This window comes from Rhinolophus sinicus, linkage group LG03 (assembly GCF_036562045.2).
Source record: "Rhinolophus sinicus isolate RSC01 linkage group LG03, ASM3656204v1, whole genome shotgun sequence".
NCBI classification, from domain to species: domain Eukaryota; kingdom Metazoa; phylum Chordata; class Mammalia; order Chiroptera; family Rhinolophidae; genus Rhinolophus; species Rhinolophus sinicus.
Genome location: NC_133753.1, coordinates 199,533,995 through 199,554,180, shown reverse-complemented (window position 1 = coordinate 199,554,180; position 20,186 = coordinate 199,533,995). Strand labels below are relative to the sequence as shown.

At 54.0% G+C, this 20,186-nt stretch overlaps 2 protein-coding genes across 2 annotated transcripts; one reads left to right on the top strand and one right to left on the bottom strand.

The window, feature by feature from the left end:
- The first annotated feature begins 5,361 nt into the window (after nucleotides 1-5,361).
- On the top strand, nucleotides 5,362-10,155 carry LRRC14B (leucine rich repeat containing 14B). The gene is made up of 2 exons (XM_019744576.2): nucleotides 5,362-6,374; nucleotides 8,622-10,155. Exons 1-2 carry the CDS (start codon nucleotides 5,485-5,487, stop codon nucleotides 9,265-9,267), a joined length of 1,536 nt encoding a protein of 511 aa, XP_019600135.2. The 5' UTR covers nucleotides 5,362-5,484; the 3' UTR covers nucleotides 9,268-10,155.
- Nucleotides 10,156-14,080: 3,925 nt separating this feature from the next.
- On the bottom strand, nucleotides 14,081-20,161 carry CCDC127 (coiled-coil domain containing 127). Its single transcript, XM_019744590.2, has 3 exons — nucleotides 20,025-20,161; nucleotides 18,653-18,783; nucleotides 14,081-15,380 (listed from the first exon to the last, which is right to left on the bottom strand). Exons 2-3 carry the CDS (start codon nucleotides 18,771-18,773, stop codon nucleotides 14,719-14,721), a joined length of 783 nt encoding a protein of 260 aa, XP_019600149.2. The 5' UTR covers nucleotides 18,774-18,783; nucleotides 20,025-20,161; the 3' UTR covers nucleotides 14,081-14,718.
- Between the last annotated feature and the right edge of the window lie 25 nt (nucleotides 20,162-20,186).

The following is a 20,186-nucleotide window of genomic DNA, read 5'->3' as shown; positions in this document are numbered from 1 at the left end:
GAAACAGTTTGTCAGCACAGACCTTCAGGGAGGAGCAATGTGACAGATGGAAAAGAGGTCGGCGGCTGGCAGGGGACAGCTTGCCCGGATGATTTCAGTGTGTGAGAGATCGCTGCTGCTTCAACATATGTAGTATAACTGTCAGTGTAATGTCATGCTGACGTGCGTGCGGGCCTAACGTGCCAGCCGTGTCACACGTGCCACCAGCATCACGCAGGCTGGGAGCCAGGAGGGCAGCTTGGGAAGCGCACTGGTGTGAGGTTTTTCTGTTTGAGGTGAGTTATATCACTTGGAGGTAGATTGCGACCTGTTAAACGATAAAGCCCAAAACAAACACTGAAATGAAACAGAGACAGCTAATACAGCAACCAAGGAAGCAAATGGAATCAAGAAAAAAAATTCAAAACAACGTAGGTAAAGAGGAAGAGGAACGGGACAGAGTCCCAATGAACACAAATGGCACCAGGGGCCTTTGGTGGTGACACATGTCCTCTCTGGCTTGTGTCCACTGTGCCCATAGAGGTGTGCAGTTTCTGTGTCACCTGTGTCCCTCTGAGGCAGTGTTCCGGGGAAGTCCAGGCATGTGCACGGCTCCACGTGGTTGGTTGTCTTGGTGTCCTTCCTGCATGTGGCGTGGACAACCCGGGGTCAGGTTTCCTCAGATGGGTGAGGTAGGTCAGAGACACCCGTCCTTGGGCCTCACTGCCCGGGACACGCACCCTCCCAAGCCCGGAATGTGCATTGCCACCATGACAACATCTCTGAGGACTTGGGCACTGACTTCCAAGTCATCTGCCTATTGGAAGTGTCGCACATGGACCGTGCCGGGGGGCCAGGCAGCCAGGTGCTGCATGCTTGCCCAGAACCAGTCTGGGCACCCTGGGCAGGCCAGGGGCACACAGGACATACGGCACTGCTGCCCAGAGCGCCTGCACTCCCCTGGACCGTCCTTCGGCTCCAGGACCGCAGGACACTCCGATCTGGGCTGGCGCAACCTCCAGTCAAGGCCGGGAGCCCAGATGTGAGAACAAGGTGAGGATGCAGTTCAGCTCTCGGGATCCCTGCACAGACGGTGGCGGAAGCCCCCGCCACCCACGCGGGCAGCAGCCTAGAGGGCAGGTCCCAGCCATGGGAGTGACCGGTGCCTGGACCCTGTGCTGCAGCTGGCAAAGGACGGCCAACAGCCCTGCGGGGGCCACTGCAGGGGCCGCCCTGGCCATCCTTGTTTTGAGCTCTGGCTCTATGTCCTCACTTTGTGCTCCAGTGGCCATGGAGCCACCCAGTATGAGCAGGAGGCCTCACTCCCGGGCTCTGTATACACTGGCTGTGGTCTGATTTCAGAAAAGTGGGTCAGGAAGCACCTGTCCACAAGCCCTCCATCCTCGCTGTCCTGCTCCGACCCAGGCTGTGGGCCCTGGGCACGTGGGGGCAGCCAGCTGAGCGACCCACCCTAACGCGCTCCCTCTGCAGGGACCTCAGAGTGCACAGGGACAGCAGCCCCCACATCCCCGGGCTGTTCTCTGGTGAGGGTACCCAGGGCGCGTCCCTGAACCTTCCCAAGAGGAACCCGCAGCTCGATGGAGGCCAGTTCACCACAACCGTGAGTGCCCCCATTCTGAGACCCCATGCCAGAGGCCCAGGAGACTGGGTGGCTGGCAGGACGTGCCCAAGGGGTGCTGGGTCGCTGTCCACATCAGAGCACCCACAGGCCTGGCAGTCAACAGAGGCGGTTTCCAGACCAGCGTGGTGAGGAAAATGGGGTCCAAGGCTACATGGTCAGGGTTGGGGTCAGGGCTCCACGTGGAGCTCAGCATTTCAGGGCTCTCACACATCCCACAATCCCGTCCTTCCAACGGGCCGCATTCGGGGCAAAGCAGTGTTGCCCGAGTTGATGCAAATGTGTTTTTACCTCCAGAGGGTGTTGGGGCCCAGCCTGTTGTAGGAGGAGACCCCAGGCACCGCCATGGATGTGCGCACAGACATCAGCCCTGAGAGCGAGGGACTTAAGTGACCACGGAGAGGGGACAATCAGACAGGAAAAAGTCACCTCTTTCAAAGAGACCTTTTCCTCAGGACATGGCTAGGCCTGTGGGTTCAGCGGCCTCCGTGCTCCCCAGGTCATGAAGTCACTCTGCAAGCACGTCCCCAGTTGTGGGAAGATGCCCCCAGTCCGCCTCCTAGCAGCACCAGAAGTGCAGGTCCAAGTTTGGGGGTGTGCTGAGCGTAGAGTCCAGGGAACCGGTCTTCAGTCACCATTCCTAGGTCACGCGTGCTGACCAGTGATGTGGGTCTTGTTAGTGATTACCCTCCCATTCTGTGAGCACAAAGCCCCTTGTGTCTTACACTTCCAGACAGCAGTTGGCTGGCCGACGAAACACTAGTAACAGGCCTTCCCGGCTTTCTAGAGAATCAAGGGCTCTCGTCTCTCAGGCGCTGGGCACACCCGACTGTTCCCAATCAAGGGGTGCGTTGGCCAGGTAGAGCCAGCCCCCTGCTCCCCCACCCTGACTAACCGCCCCCTGTAACCAGCATGTCCAAGAGGCCGGCATGGGCTGCTTCTCAGGGCTCAGGCATTCCTCTACCCGGAAGGCCAGTCCCTCAGCCCTGGTGCGGTCATTCCACAGAGGCCCAGCCATGGAAGTGGAGACCACACACACACACACACACACACACACACACACACACACACACAGACACGCCCCTGCCTCCGGGGTGACCTTGAGAGTACCCCCTGTTAGGAGCGGGTGCCAACTACCTGCGCCCTGTGGCTGGAGCTCGGCAAGCAGCCAATCAGCACGCAGGGCGGAGGGGCTGGTAGGAGGAGGCCAGGGGACGTCACAGGGTCACTCTTTCGACAGCTCTGATGGACCTGAATGAGATGTAGCTCCTCCAGGGAGAACCGCAAGCAGAGCGTAGTGAACCTCGGCCCAGACCTGTGCACGAGGTCTGAGACAAAACATTCAAGCTGGAGGTCCTGATGCACCCTGGCCCCAGCCACAGGCTAACGGTCAGCATGCCCCATGGGGCCTGAAAATCACTCCCTTCACAACACCCCACCTGGGCACAGCTAGGCCTCCCCACTGTCCTTCCTGCACGGACACCTCATGCAGCCTGGCCTCTCCCACCCTACACAGGCCACGCGTCCACCATGTGGAGCACACAGACCCCCACTCTGTGCGGAGGCCCAGGCAGGCGTGGGCCTCAGAGCAGGCTGAGCCCTCTGGGACCATGTTCCTCACCTTCCAGGTAATGGGGCCATGAGGACCGTCCCCAGGTGGGGCCTCACCAAGGTGCATCGCAGACGTGGGGCAAGTACGACTGGAATCTCAGTTCTGTTTCCTTTTAACAAGACATGGAGTCGGTGGAGCGGTACTAGAGTTAGGCTCAGGGGCCACTGGTCACCACGTGTGAGCCTGGGACAAGGCCACACACACCCTGCCTCCCAGGTGGGCCCCAGCTTGGGGCAGGGGCACAGCAGCTGGGCTTGGAGGCCTGAAGAGCTTGTGCTGGGGAGTCCAGTGTGTGTGGACAGTGCCCGAGAGGACCACTGTCACCAGATGAGGAGAATGAGAAGCACGGACAGCCTGGGGACATGCCACCCCCTGACCAGCTTCCTGATCAGGCATCTTGCCCCCAGGAGACCAGGGCCAGGGACCTGCCTTGGTGATTTGCGGGCCATGTAAACTGTTTGAGTACTTTTTTTAGTTCTGACTTGTCCCAAACTTTAGGAACAAAAATAAATGGGATGTTTCTGCCACATGGTCACATTTTTCTACTAGGTCTGTTGCGTCCAGGGACATCTGCACTCATCACCAGGAAGCCCAGCTCCTGCGACTTGAGGACGTGGCAGGGACAGAGGACCTCACTCTGGGTCCATGTCCACATCGAGTGCCCTCTGGTGATGTCGGGCTGCCTCACACACATACTCTGCCTGATACCTAGTGCCGCATCCCACCCTGGGAGCCGACATCTCCTACCCACCCCCCACTGGCTCAAAAGGGACAGCTGCCCAACAGGACATTGACGGAGGGCCAGCACCCTCCACCCCCCACGCCCACATCCCAGCACATCCTGTGGCCCATCTCCTCCCTCCCTTTCCACTGCCTTTCTCTGCCACTGCCCTTTTATTCTTTCTCTCTGTGTCTCTCTGTCTCTATCCCAGTCGTGACCCTCCCAGACCAGTGCTAATCCAAGTGGCCTGTGAGCTGACTCCTCCAGCCCTGCCTCAAATAATGGAGATGTCTGAGGGAAGGGGGGAGGGATGGGTCACCCCAATCATTTAACAGCCACTGGCCGGCACTGCAGGGAGTTTCTCCAGCCCTCTTCGTTTCTGCCTATGGCTCTGTAACAAAAGACAGTTCACAAGAGAAAAGCAAACGGATTTCATTTAATATAAGTTTAGGGGACATTGGAGTTCTCAGGAAATGAAGTGGGTAGGCCTAAGCATTTCTCTGCTAAGTTGAGCAAGAAGTGATTGTGGCAAAGTAACTGAGCACGTGGGCAGACTGAAGAAAGATGAGCTACTGAGCAGGTCTGTTTGCTCAGAATTCCCTTTGCCTGACCCCATTCCTCCTGGTGCCCTGAGGGTGACTTCCAGCTCCTGCATTCAGGAAGAAAACAGGAGGACAAATGCCTTTAGCTCAAACTAATCCTAAACCAAAGAGGCATGTTTGGGGCAGTGTGTTCTGCCACCCTTCAGAATGACTCGCTGGACCTCACGCTAGGGGGCACCCCAGCTCCCAAAGCCTTCCATGCAACATGGGGCTCCCTGGGCCCTGAGGATGTCGCCAGGGGCAGGCGGAGCTCAGCCAGATGCCCCGCCTCTGCCAGTTGCTGCCAGGCGGCTCACAAGGGACCACCTGCATGTCCTCCCAGCTCACTCCGGCCATGGCTGCCTCCCCTGAAAGTGGGGAGGCCACAGGCTGCCCTGGTCCCTTGGGGAGGGTAAAGGAAGACCTGGGATGAAGCAAAGTATCAACACCTCATGGGGCTGGCATTATTTGTCTTAAAATCAGGAAACACTTGTCAGAGGTGCCCACCCCCATTCCTGGCATCGCTACTCTACCTCCAGACATAAGGCAAGGGGAACTTCGGACCTCAGAAGCTCCTGTGAAAGGTCTGTCAGCCCAAGACAGACCTTGTTCTCTGCTCCTCTGACTGGGAACAGGCTGAGAGCTGGGGCAGACCTGCTCCATCCAAGGAGGCCGCCCCAGGACAGACTCACTGCAGCTCCCAAGCACGGCCACCACTCAGCTCCGCTTTCACCAGCTGAGCTCCCAAGGACATCCGGCCATTGCCAGACACCTCGCCCAGAGCCAAACGGGCACCCGGGACCAAAATAGCCGTCAGATGACCACAGGGCTGGCTCCTCACCTCCCTTCCAAAGGCAGCTGCAGCTCAAAATAGGCGAGGAGGGGGCACCCACGTGTCTTAGAATCACAAGCGGACAACACTACCCTGCCTTAGCCACCGCAGGCAGACACGATGAGGTCGCTACGCTTTGCTTCTGCTGAGGCCCTGGTGTCCCACCCCCAGGTGGCCCTGCAGGGCCTGGACAGCGTGGCCCACAACCTCTACCCGCTCCTGTTCAAAGCCAGCTACTTGCTGGAGCGGGCAGAGGTGATCCGACTGCTGCTGGAGCGCTGGCCGCTGGAGGAGTTCCGGCTGGGGGCGCTGCTGGGCCCGAGCACCGACCACGGGGACGACCTGCGGGCCCGCGCCTGCCGGGCCTGCCTAGAGGCCTGTGTGAGGGGCCTGGCCGACCACGTGCTCCAGCGCAGGGGCAGGCAGCGGCTGCAGGTGGCCGACCTCACGGGAGTCCGCGATGTTCAGGTGCCGCAGTGTCCTTGCGGGAGGGTGCTGGGCAGGTGGGGCCGCACCGAGCTGCTGGCGAGGACCTGCTGCGAGCTGCAGGCGGGCGCCGTCGCGGCCCCGCGCCCGGTCACGGTGATAGCGGATCTCTTCGTCACTGAGCGCAACTTCCAGGCGGTGGTGCGCGCCCTGGCGCCGGCGGGCCCCGCCCCACTGCGCGTGCACTGCCTGTCCTTCCGCGCAGACAGCCTGGGCCCCTCCGAGCTCCTGCAGGTGCTGCGTCTGGCGGGGCCGGGCGAGCTCCGCAAGCTGCAGGTGGTGCATAACGTGCGGCTGCACGCCGGCCACGTGCAGCAGCTGCTGGCCCAGGTGCGCTTCCCCCAGCTGGCCTCGCTCACCCTGCCGGCCAAGGCCTTCGACGCTCCCCCCGCCTGCACCCCAGCCGCCAACAGCGAGGACCCTCTCCTCACCTCCATCTCCTGGGAGCTCAGCCAGATGACCCAGCTTACCGAGCTGAGCGTGGCTTTCTCCACACTTACCGGGAAGATCCAGAAACTGCTCGGGTGAGTCTGGGGTGACCAGATGGAGGTCAGCGGGGTGGGCCAGTCTCTGCTCACAGCCCGTCACCTGGGTCAGGGCAACAGGTGCCCTCCTGGGGGCTAGACTAAAGATGCACCAAGCACCGCATAATGGTAATGTAAGCACCTGTGACTTACAAGAGGCCCAGAGCAGCAGGAGGGGACAGATTGGAGGGGAGGGGTGTGAAGCTGGGAACTCACGGGAGACTGTTTTCAGTTAGTAGGCAAAAGAGAAAATTACTAATTACCAAACCAATAACACAGAAGTAACTACATTATATTGTATGAATTACCTGCTACTGTAACTAATTGCCCCAACACTGGGCTGAAGACAAGCTCACCTCAAGGTTGCCCCTGGAGGTCCAGGCGTGGAGAGTGTCAGGGAAGCCTCGCTCCTGACGTTCCATCTAACACTGAGGAACAGTCTCTGCTCAATAGCCTGGGGAGAGCAATCTAGGCCGGGAAACCCAGGTGCAAAGGGCCTAGTTGGGAGGTGGCAGAGCCAGGGCTCAGCGGGAGAGGATGGGTCAGTGGGGGGTGGGGGTGGGGGGGTGTTAGTCAGTGGGAAATGGAGGAAAGAAGGGAGGGCTAAGCCTTTGTGGTTCTGAGTAGAAAGGTGGTGTGCTCCCTCCTGCTTACAACAGTCACTCGGACCTCATTGGCCCACACAACACAGTTGGATGGAGGGGCGGGGAGACCCACGTAGGTGTCCACCCCTAAAACCACTGAGGTTTGGTGATTCCTAGGAGACTCAGCACACAGTCGTCCTCATGGCTGTGATTTATTACAGAGAAAGGACACAGAGCACCATCCACAAAGGGAAAAGCCATGGCGGGGGGGAGTCTGGAGGTCCAGGCAGAAGCTCCTGGGCCCCCACCCAGCGGAGTCCTCCCCTAGCACCAAGTCCTGCTGACGTGTGTAGGTGCCATGTACGGGGAACTGGTCAGACACCCATGCTCAGGGTGTCTTCTGGGAGCTGGTCGGTGGGCTTCTGGGCTGGGCGCACACCAAGACCCAGACCCCAGAAGGAAGCAGGTGACCTGCATGAATCACGCTGTTTGTACAAATCATCTAGGGCCAGTTGGGTGGTGGGACTCTCCCCAAATCTAAGCCTCGTTGCAGGCCTCCAAGGTTGGCAGTCAGGCCTGCTCTGTTGGCCCTTTTCCAAACATAGGAAGCCCTGCCAAGTCCGGATGGGAGAGGACTGGGGCTAGGATCAGGTATGAGGGAGAACTGACAGGATGTCCTGTGGATGGATGAGGCATGAGAGAAATGGACATAAAAACTTCACCATGATTTAGGCACAGAGCCCCAGCTCAGGGCTGAGCAACTGCCACCCACAGAGCCAGGTGAGGGAGCAGAGGGCACACTCTGGGATAGGCAGCGAGCACTCAGCTGTGGGCAGCGGGGGAGGCAACCTCAGCAGAAGGATGGGTGGGGGCAGAGAGCAGGACCCCATCTGTTCTGGGCTCAGCCAGATGATCCCAGGCCCCCGCCGAGTGTCCTGGGAGAGTGTGGGTACTCTCCTTGACTTTGAGAACCACTGGCCAGAGCAGGGTCTCACCCCGCTGTGCGTTTGCGGTGCAGGGCCACCTACACCATCTCCTTCAGAACCAGAGGGTCTTTTAGGTGACAGGCAATGCTAAGGCTGGTCTGCATGTCCCCAGGGCCCTTCCCATCCCTAAACTTGTGTGGCTTCGGCTCCTCAGACGGAACCAGGGTGTTTCATTTACTGCCAGTTCCCATGTGTCTCACTGCCCCACAGCAAGCATGTGAACTGCCATTCTCTTCAGGGACACAAACAAAACAGATTTCACCTTGTCTGGGCTGAGGTCAAAGGCCAGAGCGGCCTTTGGGTAAAGTGAACTGTTCGCGAGGGCAGCCACACCACTGTCTCCAGGATGCAGTTCTGCGTTTTCAGCCCCAAAGCCGCCACAGACAGTACATCAATGAGCGAGCCTGGCTGTGTCCCAACAACGTTTTACTCGTGGACACTGAAACTTGAATTTCATATAATTTTCCCATGTCACAAAGTATTACATATCCTTTTTCTGATTTGTTCAACTGTTTAAAAACATCAAAATCATTTTAGCTTTCCATGTGAACGAAATCAGGTGGTGGGTGGATTGGGCCCCGCAGCAGGTCTGCTGTCCCAAGACAGACTTCACCTACTTGCCCAGAGCTACTGGCTGGGCCCCCTCTCACCTGTGCTATTTCCCACCCGTCCTGCAGCCCTCTAAGGACCCCGCTGAGAGCGCTGGACCTGGCCAACTGCTCCCTGAACCACGCGGACATGGCCTTCCTGGCAGATGGCGCCCACGCTGCCCACCTGGAGGTGCTGGACCTCAGCGGGCATAGCCTGCTCAGCCTGTTCCCCTCGGCCTTCTCACGGCTGCTGGGCCGCGCGGCGCAGACGCTGAGGGTGCTTACCCTGGAGGAGTGCGGCATCACCGATGGCCAGGTGAGCATGCTGGTCCTGGCCCTGGGCGCCTGTCGCCAGCTGCAGGAGCTGCGCTTCCTGGGCAACCCCCTGTCCGCCCGTGCCCTCCGGTGCCTCTTTGCGGCTCTCTGTGAGCTGCCACGGCTGTGCTGGGTGGAGTTCCCTGTGCCCACTGACTGCTACCCCGAGGGCACCGCCTACCCCCAGGACGAGATGGCTGCGTCCAAGTTCGACCGGCAGAAATACGACGCTATCGCCGAGGACCTGCGCAGCGTGCTGTTGCGGGCCGGCCGGGAGGACGTGCAGGTCTCAACCCCAGTCTTCGGAAGTTTCGACCCAGACATTCAGGAAACAAGCAATGAACTTGGAGCTTTCTTGCTGCAGGCTTTCAAGACTGCCCTGGAAAACTTCTCCCAGGCCCTGAGACAGATGGAGTAGGCTTGGGCGGCAGCTTGTGCCCTCACCCCTGTCTGCAAAGCATCTCTTAGTGAAAATTGTTCCCTACATCTTTTAGGCTCTGGAGGCGAGGACTCCCTGCCTTCCAGGCGATGAGGCCCGAGGCCACTTTAGTGTCAGATCACAAGGGCCTGCTGGAGCGGAAAGTGCCCAGGGATTGGCAGAAGCACCCCCACCGGGTGGCACAGAGAAGCACCGGAGAACCCGAGCAGCTGTTGTGGTCATGGTGCCCGCAGGGCTGCGTGGGAGGTGCACGTGGCCGTGGGAGCCAAGAGGAGGTGGCAGGAGCAGGATGTCAGGCTGGCGGGAAGAAGTGAGAAAACATGTAGAACAGATGACAGGAAAACAACCAAGTGGGAAGAGAGTGAAAATGAAAAGCAGGGAGCTGTGCTGTCTGTCCCTCCCTCCCAGTTGTAGGCAGTGCCACTTACAAGGTGACCAAGGTGACCTCTGTTTGAATATTTACAAAGGCCAGTCTAGCATGGAACATGGGCTTCAGCTAATGGCTTCTATCTGCTTCTGAGGGCGTGAGCACGCTCACTCTGCTCCTGCTGACTAAGCCAGAGAGCGTGTGTGGGGGGGGACATACAAGCATAGCGGAGCGGGGAGGGCCACTGTCACTGTGGGAACCGCCCCTGCCACCTGGTCAGTCGCCTCCATCAGATTCCCCACTGGACCAGGGAGCTCCTGGCGCCTGAGAGGAAGACGACGAAGGGGACTCAAGTCCCTCTTTTGTGCAGAGGTGAGTATTACGACAAACAAGACTAAAACAGAAGAAGTGTGGCTTGTTCAGATGTGGTTTTAATTTCAGTGCAATGCTAAATTTTTAAAGGAACCAGAAGTCTGAAAATAAAACAGTTTCTCAGGACACAAGCTAGTGCTTGATCTGGACAAACCCTCCTGCCACGGCCATCAGCGCTCCCTGCGGTTTGTATCACTGCGTGATCAGACACAACCCTGGGGTCTCACTCCATGCAGCCCTCCCCAGGGGTGTCCCCACCCTGGTGTTCCCAACCCCTCCCCAGGGGTGTACCCACCCTGGTGCTCCCAACCCCTCCCCAGGGGTGTCCCCACTCTGGTTCTCCCAACCCCTCCCCAGCTGAGTCCCCACCCTGGTGTTCCCAACCCCTCCCCAGGTGTGTACCCACCCTGGTTCTCCCAACCCCTCCCCAGCTGAGTCCCCACCCTGGTGCTCCCAACCCCTCCCCAGGTGTGTCCCCACCCTGGTTCTCCCAACCCCTCCCCAGGGGTGTACCCACCCTGGTGCTCCCAACCCCTCCCCAGCTGAGTCCCCACCCTGGTGCTCCCAACCCCTCCCCAGGGGTGTCCCCACCCTGGTGTTCCCAACCCCTCCCCAGGGGTGTACCCACCCTGGTTCTCCCAACCCCTCCCCAGCTGAGTCCCCACCCTGGTGCTCCCAACCCCTCCCCAGGTGTGTACCCACCCTGGTTCTCCCAACCCCTCCCCAGCTGAGTCCCCACCCTGGTGCTCCCAACCCCTCCCCAGGTGTGTCCCCACCCTGGTTCTCCCAACCCCTCCCCAGGGGTGTACCCACCCTGGTGCTCCCAACCCCTCCCCAGCTGAGTCCCCACCCTGGTGCTCCCAACCCCTCCCCAGGGGTGTCCCCACCCTGGTGTTCCCAACCCCTCCCCAGGGGTGTACCCACCCTGGTTCTCCCAACCCCTCCCCAGCTGAGTCCCCACCCTGGTGCTCCCAACCCCTCCCCAGGTGTGTACCCACCCTGGTTCTCCCAACCCCTCCCCAGGTGTGTCCCCACCCAGGTGCTCCCATCCCCTCCCCTAGATGTGTCCCTTGCTTTTCTCCCACAATGCAGTGAGGCCCCTGGAGTTTGGGTGCACAGAGTGAGAGCCTTCCCGGGTCAGCCTGCTGAGGGGGGTACGTTCCTCCCTCAGTGGGTGGGAGCAGGGGTTGGGGTGGGGTGGGGGAGTGGTGCCTGGTGGCTCTCCTACTGGTCAGCTATGCACAGCTTGGTCCCCCATGCTGGGAGAGTCCACACGTGGAGTTTACTATTGTCCGAAGCTCTTGGGAGGAGTGTAGGTATGGGGTGAGATTTTGAAATGATTTAATTCTAACCGAACAGCAGAGGTACTTCCAGCATTTTTGTCTGTGGAAGTCTCTTGATGACAGACTCGGCCTTTGGGTGCCAGCTGGGTGAGACTCCAGCAGCTGTGGTACAGAAAGACCCAGGGGTGCTGCGGTGACCTGAGACCTGTGATTTGGGCCAGGTGCTTGGGGCCCCCAGATAACAGCCCATTCTTATGAAGCCAGGAGGGTGGGAGGCTCAGTGGGGCCTCTGTGAAGGCTGAGGAACAACCCCAGCGGGACCTCAATGCCATTCGGGTGTGCTTATCCCTGTGGACTCACTCCTCCCCGCCCCTGAGTATGCCTCTTCCAGCCACCAGGGTTGTCTCTGCACCTGCCCAGCCTGTGACTTATGGCTCTGACAATGCCTGATGTGACAGCAGCTGTGATGGGTTCCTGCCAGGGCCCAGAAGCAGAGAATGTGGCCCCCACACAAAGGCAAACTGTGGGCATAAGGAAATGCACTCAGAAATGTCTCATCTCTGTGCTGTACATCTGAAAGTATTATAATATTGTATATCTACTGAAATTGAAAAATAAATTTAAAAAGAAAATGTACTCAGTACCAGGGACCAGACAGATGAATCGAACAGACATGATGGGACCATGTGATGGAGACGGTGGGACCTTCGTCCTGTACATCGTGGGGACCAATGTGATGGAGACCTTGGGACCTTCGTCCTGTACATCGTGGGGACCAATGTGAATGGAGACCTTGGGACCTTCGTCCTGTACATCGTGGGGACCAATGTGATGGAGACCGTGGGACCTTCGTCCTGTACATCGTGGGGACCAATGTGATGGAGACCGTGGGACCTTCGTCCTGTACATCGTGGGGACCAATGTGATGAACATCATGGGACTATCACCTTGTACAATGTGGGGACCCATGTGAAGGAGACCGTGGACCCATCTGGGACCTGAGGACCCCGCCCTTGCTGCCCCTATATCCTTTGCGGTCGATTAATCACTGTACTTCGCCTGGAATTCACTGCTTCCTATTCACCATCCTGGCAGAGAGGCAGATTCTGCAGTTTCCACCCGGTCATTCCGACCTAACAGCCTTTTCCAGACAGTTCTTTCCAATGACACACTCAGCTCGTGGCGGCTATTCTTTTTCTCAGTTTTGAACAGTCTTAGTTCAGTAACGTCCCACCATATCTCACTTTATCCAGAAAACTTTTGGTACATCTGTGAAGCCACAAATGCCACCCTTGTGTAAACATTTCAAACCTATCCAAATCAACTTTTAAAAGATGGATGACATCACATTTACACTCAAGTCTGTTAATAGAAGGCTGCCATACCACACGACTATAACAAAGCCTTATATAATTTTCTGTAGAAAATTTGTCGTCCTAATTTTACAGTCTAAATGTATTTGAATTATCTGACCATATTTTTCTAGTTGTTGAAGGAGGCTAGGCTGAGAGAATGTTGGACACAGAAAATACAGTGATTAACAATTCTCCCCCGAAATCATCACCTAATAAATGGTTGGCTGTTATTTCCCTCATTTTAAAAGACAAAACCAAGAGAAAACCATTAGGTAGTTTATCCAAGTACACGTGGCAAGTCCGTGGACTCACAGGACCTGGCACATGCACTTTTGCTCAGATCAGTGGCAGCAATGAGGCGACAGACACCCCCAGCCTTTGAGGAAGCATCAGCCCACTGTGGCAGAAAAGGGCCCACCCCGTCTTAGGGAACTTAAGCTCGCTGAGGTGGCTTCGTCTCAAAAATAGTTCTGAAGATGAAAAACAACATGTAAGTATAACTTCAGTAAGATTCAGAGTGCAGTGTGGACTCAACAAAGAGCGCCTTTAATGACCATGCCTGCAATGACATAATATTTTTAACAGTTCGTCTTATTGCCGTAGACATACAACCGGGAAGGCAGAGTAGAAACCTGAGTTGAAATAAGATGGACCCTAACCCAGCCACTGCCAGGCCACTTACTTTCAAATAATTACGTCAAAGTTACTAGCAGCTCTGGAGCCAGACTGCCTGGGTTCCCACTGGCTCCAACATCACCACCAGGGGGCGGTGTGTGACCTCAGACAGGTTAACTTTTCCTCTCTTTGCCAGCTCCCTCACCTGTGAGATGCCCGCGTCCTCTCAAAGGCCTGCTTCCAAGGGTGGACCTTGACAGGCATCTGGAAACCTGGGTTTTGGGAGGGGTCCCACACTAACCAGTCATGGGCTCACTGTACCTAACCTCACTGTGCGAATGGTTTGGACTGAACAACTGCTTTCCTTCCAGGAGTCTGAAATGTGCTGGGTACATGCCATGCCAGGCAGAGGCAGCCTAAGTGACAACCCACAACAGAGACCTGGGTGCTATCTCAGGAGCGTCCCTGGTTGGCAGCGTCAATGCTGAGGATTAAGTCCCCTGGTCTCCTCAGCACTGTGTGCCTTTCCCTTTGGGTCCTGTTAATGTACTAAATCTTAGCTGTGAGCCCAGTTCTGTGCTGTCATCAAACCTAGGGGAGGTCTCGGGGACCCCGGGCCCAGAGAGCAGCAACAGTACTTCCTGCATGGGGTCAGGGTTAGAACTCCTCGAGTGACGTGCACAAAGCACAGGAAAGACTCATTCCTATCAGCTTTGTGAGTGCCCGCCCACTTTTCAGTTTGTGGCAAATACTGAGATAATCTATGTAAGAGGATGTTGTAAAGAATCAGACACAAAAAGTAGCATTGTTGCTTTTAAATCGCCAGTATCTTTTATTATATGTCACCACCAATAAACAATATGTGCTTATCGAATACAGACAAAAGCCAGATTCCAAACACACACTGGGGTCAACTGGGTACAAGAAACCCCGTTTTTCCCTCTGGTGGGCGAGATCTTTAAAACAATATAAAACCTTGCTAATATTACTACTTTCCTATTATCATCTGTTAGGCAGTTCTAGTCACTACCTGACAACTTCTAAATGTAATTTTAGGAGAAAAATGATCGAGACAAACACAGAAGTTATTTAGAGAGTAAGAAAACCACACAGACAATTATTTATACATAGGATCGCATCTAACTATTTGACTTTCTTAAAAACATTTTTTCCCCAGCGCGAAGATACAAAGTTATACTTGCTGCTTAAAAAATACTTGACAAACAGCTTCCTTAACAGCTGAGATGGTTCGGGGAGGGAGCCCTGTCTGCCCAGGCCTGCCGTCCTGCTCTGAGGTGGCAGACTGACAGGTGGCTATATGTGCATGTGACCACAATGCAGACAGCACTGGAAGAAAGAGAAAAGAAAACATTGGACAGCCCAGGATGCCACAGGGCGGTCTGAGCTTGAGTCATTAGGAGCTCATGACACTCTCCTCTTACTTTTCTAGTATGGCTTTCTCTACTCTCTCAAACTTTTTCAGTTCGACAGTCAGTTCCCAGTACTTGAGATACAGCCACATGAGTCTCCCGTTCTGGCGCCTGTCGGTGTTCCAGACATCACCACAGTGGGTGTCATGCTTGAATATGTCGGTCAGGCCAGCTGCCATGTCCAGCTCAGCAGCAATCGGGTCGGCGGCAGCGCGGCCCAGCAGGCTCTTCTCGAGCTGCAGTCGCTGGCCGCGCGGCAGCAGCAGGCTGCAGTAGATGCTCTGTCTCTCGGAAAGAGCGCCTTCGACGTCCTTGAGCAGGAGCCGGGCCCTCCTCTGCCAGTCCTCCTCCTGCCCCAGGCAGCTCAGGTATGCACTCCTCAGGGGCTGCACCTGCCTCTTTTCCTGCAGGACCTGAGCCCGCTCTTGCTCCAGAAGCTTCTTTTCTTCCACCAGCTTGCGCCCCTGAGAGATAAGGGCTTCTCGGTAACTAGTTGTCCTGTTCTGTTCCTTTTCAAGTTCCAAAGACAAGTGAGCCACGGCCCGCCGACTCTCGGAGATCACGGCATGGTACTTGGCTTCAAGGTCCTGCTGGAAAGCCGCTGTTCTCTGGCGGTACGCTTCCCTCTCTTTCTCTATCTCTTTCTGGGACTCCCTAGACCAAATCCATCCTGACATGGATACATTGGGGGAGAAAAACATGATGAAAAGCCAGAGCTGAGTTTCTATAATCTTTAAAGAAAACAAAGCTGCTAAGGAGAGCATTTCAATAAAATCTTAAGCCCTGAGAGGCACGAAAAAGATAACATTTTGTATGAAACTATGTAATACACAGAGTTCTTAAATCAGATGAAGGCTCCCAAAGACAAGTATGAGCCACTGCAGACAGTGCCCCTTTCAGTCTGGTTTTCTGTGGCTAAGAAAACGCCTCTGCTTTCTTTTACCCTCAAACATATTCTGGCCACAGCTCTCACATACTGTTGGCAAGGTTTAAAAATGAATATGGCTATTTGTTGAAAAAATGAATATGGGAATGCTTCAAATATTCTTGGCCAGGTAAGAGACCTGAGTACGTTTCAAAGTGCGCTCAGTTTTGCCTGGTCCTCACAACAGCTGAAGTCCCGCACGTTTGCTTATGTTACGTTCTGGGCACATGAGCAAAAGGTAGAGTGAGAAGTTCAACTTCAAGACATGGTGTCCATAGGCTGGAGGCCGAGTGGGGATCCTGGACTCCCTTTGGCCCCTGTCCTGCCAGAGCACTGTCCAAGAAGCCAGCCAAAAAGGTCTGAATAACGAAATACCCCAAATGCCCAGGTTTCAATCAAAAATCACTCTTCACATCAAGAATCAGGAAGATCTCAAATTGACTTTAGAAAAGATAGCCAGTGGCCAAGATGACAGGGATGTTATCGGACAGTTTAAGGCAGCCATCGCAATAGAAAGTCTAAGCAAAGAAATCAAAGGTTAAGGTGGGAATTTTAGAACCGAAAAATACAATAACTGAAATAAAAAAACAGGATGCCAAAATAGGTGTGGATTAGAGAAAGACCCCTGCCAAAGGGCTGAAATACTCGCTATATCCCTTATGAATAGACATGAAAATCTTCAACAAAAATTAGCAAATATTATTCTACAATATATAAACAGAATTACATGGCATGAACAAGTGGGGATTATTCCCAAAACGTAAGACTAGTGCAACATTTAAAAGTCAAGCAATGTAATCCAACATGTCAGCAGCTAAGGGAGAACAATCACACGGCTATATCATCGGATGCAGAAAAACACTGGACAGAGCTCCACACCCATTCACAGTAAACAACGCTGAGACAGGAATGAGAGGGCCTCCTTGCCGTGATAAAGAGCAGCCATGAACCCTACAGCTACGACTGTGCATCACGGTGAAAACAGAGCTTCGCCTCCAAGATCAGCAACTAGTCAACAGAGTCCTCCATGGTGGGGCAAGAAAGCAAGAAAAGGAACCAAAGGCACATAGTCTGGAAGGGAAGAAATAAAATCCAAGTCTCATATCTCATACAAAAATTAACTCAAAATGCATCATTGACTTTTCTGTAAAATGTAAAACTAAAACTTTAGGAAATAACATCGGTATCTTTAGGACCTGAGGTGAGGCAGAGTTCTCAGACTGGTGAGGGAAGCACGACCGTAAAAGGGGAAGCTGATGAACTGGACCACAACAGAATTAAAACGTTGGCTCTGCGGAAGACGCCATTAAGAGAATGAACAGACAAGCTGCAGCCTGGGACAAGATGTCTGCAACCAGCAGGCCAACAAAGTAGTGGAATCTGCAATACAGCAAAACTCAAAATTCAGCATTAAAAAACTATCCAATTAGAAAATGGCTAAAAGACAGGCGCAGACGTGTCATGGAAGAACACATACTAACGACAAAAAGTACGCGGCAACACTCAACATCATTAGCCATCAGGGACATGCCACCGAAAGCACAGTGGCTCTGACCACACACCTTCCTGTATGAACGCAAATGGAGACTGGTGTGACCACACCAAGTGCTGGCAAGGGTGCACGGAACAGGATCACACACACTGCTGGTGAGAGCATAAAACGGCACAGCCACTCTGGGAGACACCCTGGCGCTTGCTTCAAACACTACACATTGACTCCCGTGGAGGCTGATGAGAGTCAGTGGTTTTTATGACAGTGATGTGCACAGTGCTGGCTTCTTGGTGAAAGACGGGCAGCCCCACACCATTAGCGGTGCCATTAAATGGTGCCATTGAGAGCTTGCCAAATACTACTTAACACTTGGGAAGGCTACCTGTTGCCGGAAGCTAGGGTGATGAACTTGGTGAGTGATTCGAAAGGCTTACGATTACACTTCCTAACGTAGTAATTGGTTTTGATACTGGGAGAGGCCCTGAAGTGACTTTCACTTTGCACGTTTTTCAGACTCATCTCCAGCTTTTATAGCCTTTCATAATAACCTCTACTTTTGAAGTTCTTTGGACTTTTGAAATGATGCTTTCTGTCTCTGAGACGAGTTGAGGAATATTTTGTTCTTGGTTGTTTTGCTTAGCTAATGCGATCAGAGAAATGTTTCAACTGCATTCTTGTAAGGATTCTCCAAAAGTGTCTAATTACATGTTTGAGAAATTACATTCCAACATAAGCGTCTTCACTGAGCCCCTAGCATGGTTTCAAAGAAAAGGCAGTCAGTTGGGGTTGATAAACACTACTCTTGTTGGCCTCTACTTCCTCTACGAAAACCTGTTGACCTGAGGAACCCACGCACAGAAAAAGTCACTCCATAAAAAGTACCACTGCAAAAGGAGGGCAGTGTTTGCTTTTCCTCCATTCATACTCTTAAGTGCCAACCCAGAACTGTGAGATATGACAAAACATAAAACCAACTCCCAAACATCAGAAAATCTACCAGATAGTGTGGGATCTAATTGAAGGGCTGGAATATTACAACTGACCAGTGACTGGTCATTTCCCTGAAGTCAGTGCAAACAGGAGAGAATTTCGGGCCCGGATGAGCAAGTTTCACAGACAGAGTCTCCCAAAGCCCGTTTCCTAGACACCGTGCAGCTTCCGGAGCTGGTTCCTTCTCAGGCCTGTGTTATTCCCCCTCAGTCCTTCGTGGCAACTGAACGAGGGAACTCCTCAGAGTGGGGCAGCCTTGAATGGGAAATGACTGACAGGTATTAAAACCCACTACACACAAAATGCTTCTAAGTATCTTGTCTTGTTTAATCCTCACAACGCATCAAGGTAATTCTAATTTGCCACCTCCGTGGATGGGGAAACAGGCTCAGAGAGTTAAGTAATTTGCCCAAGACACACCATTTGGAATAAAACTAGGGTGTTCACTTGCATCAGTCAGGTCCCAAAGCCCTAACTTTCTGGGCTCCACACCGACAGCCCAGAAAATACAACTGTTAGGAAAACTGTGACTTACGAAAAGCAGCCAGCCCCAGCATGGGGACCAACAGGGCATAATTCCACCTGCTTCCATCACCTCCATCAGCCCTGGAATTAGGCCGGATGTTCCAATTTGGGGGATCATTTAAGTTATTCATGAAGACAGACCTTTAAGTAAATAATAAAACCATTAACCATACAAAAGGAATAAAATACATCTAACAATTATATCATCTAGGTGGCGCATGTGAATCCCTTTTTTTCTTACCAGAATTTTTGTTCAGACTACTTAGGTGCTGCACAGCACTGAATTGTGTGTGATCAAAAGAAGAAAACAACAGACCTCGGATCAAAGCAGCGCACAACATAGTGGGAGGGAGACGTGACTCAGTAACTGAAATGTAAGTAGAACCAGGGAGTTTTCTAGTATAGATATGTTTAAAACTAAAGTTGTACATAAAGATGTAAATAGGAAGGTGTCAAACACTGGCTGCTAATTTAGCAAATAGGGACCAGCGCTGGGGGGCGCTGAGGCACAGCGTGTGGGGGAGGGGGCGCCGTGCTAGAGGAGGCTGTCCTTGCTCCTGAGGCGGTGGCCGCGAACAGCACGCTTACGGATGTTTGTACTTAAAGCTCGTGATTTATCTCAGTAACGAGGCCGGGCGGGGTCTAATTCTAGTGTGAATCCACAGATTTACTAAGTGCCTACACTACCCTGGGCATTTTCACAAAATACAGTCAAAAGGGCTTTCAGCTTGTTTCTATGTGACAGCCACAAGTCACGCAGACTAATTACAAAAGAAATAATCAAGCGACCCATAAGAAACATGAAATTTAATTCAATTTTGAAAAAAATGAGTGCCTTTTTCAGTAAATACTTGTTTAACAGCTGAAAACATAAAATTCTAATTGGCAATAAAGTGCCAAACAATATGGCTCAGGACTTCATGTTAAGGAGTTTGTGGGAACCACAGAATAAAAAAAAAATCAGTTTCTGACAGTGCTAAACCGCCTAAATGTCAAAGGCCTCTGGGAAGTGCGGTGCTCACTCGCTCCGCCAGTCAAGTCCTAAGATAGGGCCTGAGAAACGTGCTACTCTCATAAAAACAACGCAGTCCTAAATAAAAACAAGGCGTTGTGCACAAATATATTCTTTATGGCCTTATTTTCCAGTAGCCAAATTTTGGAAACTGCCTCTACAATGGGAATGGTCCCCTGCAAACTTCAACATAATTCGAAATCGTGTTGCACACAACCGCGCGCGAGAAAGACTTGAATAATCTGAGGTCACGTGGAGAGCAGGGTGCGCACAGCACGCACATCGCTGCCACTGCTACTTTCCACGCCACTGCCTTCCACGAAAGGTTTCCGATCTCCTGCAGACACACAGACACGGAAAATAACACTACCTGGGTCGCAGGTGAAATCAGGCGCGTTGGCAAAGACACCTAAGCCCGGAGCTGAACCGGACCCCGGCCGGGTCATCGGCCCCTCTCAACCGCAGCGTCTTCCACAGGCTCGACCGCGGTCCCGCAGCGCGCGTTCCCGAACCGACCCCCGGGCGGGGCGCG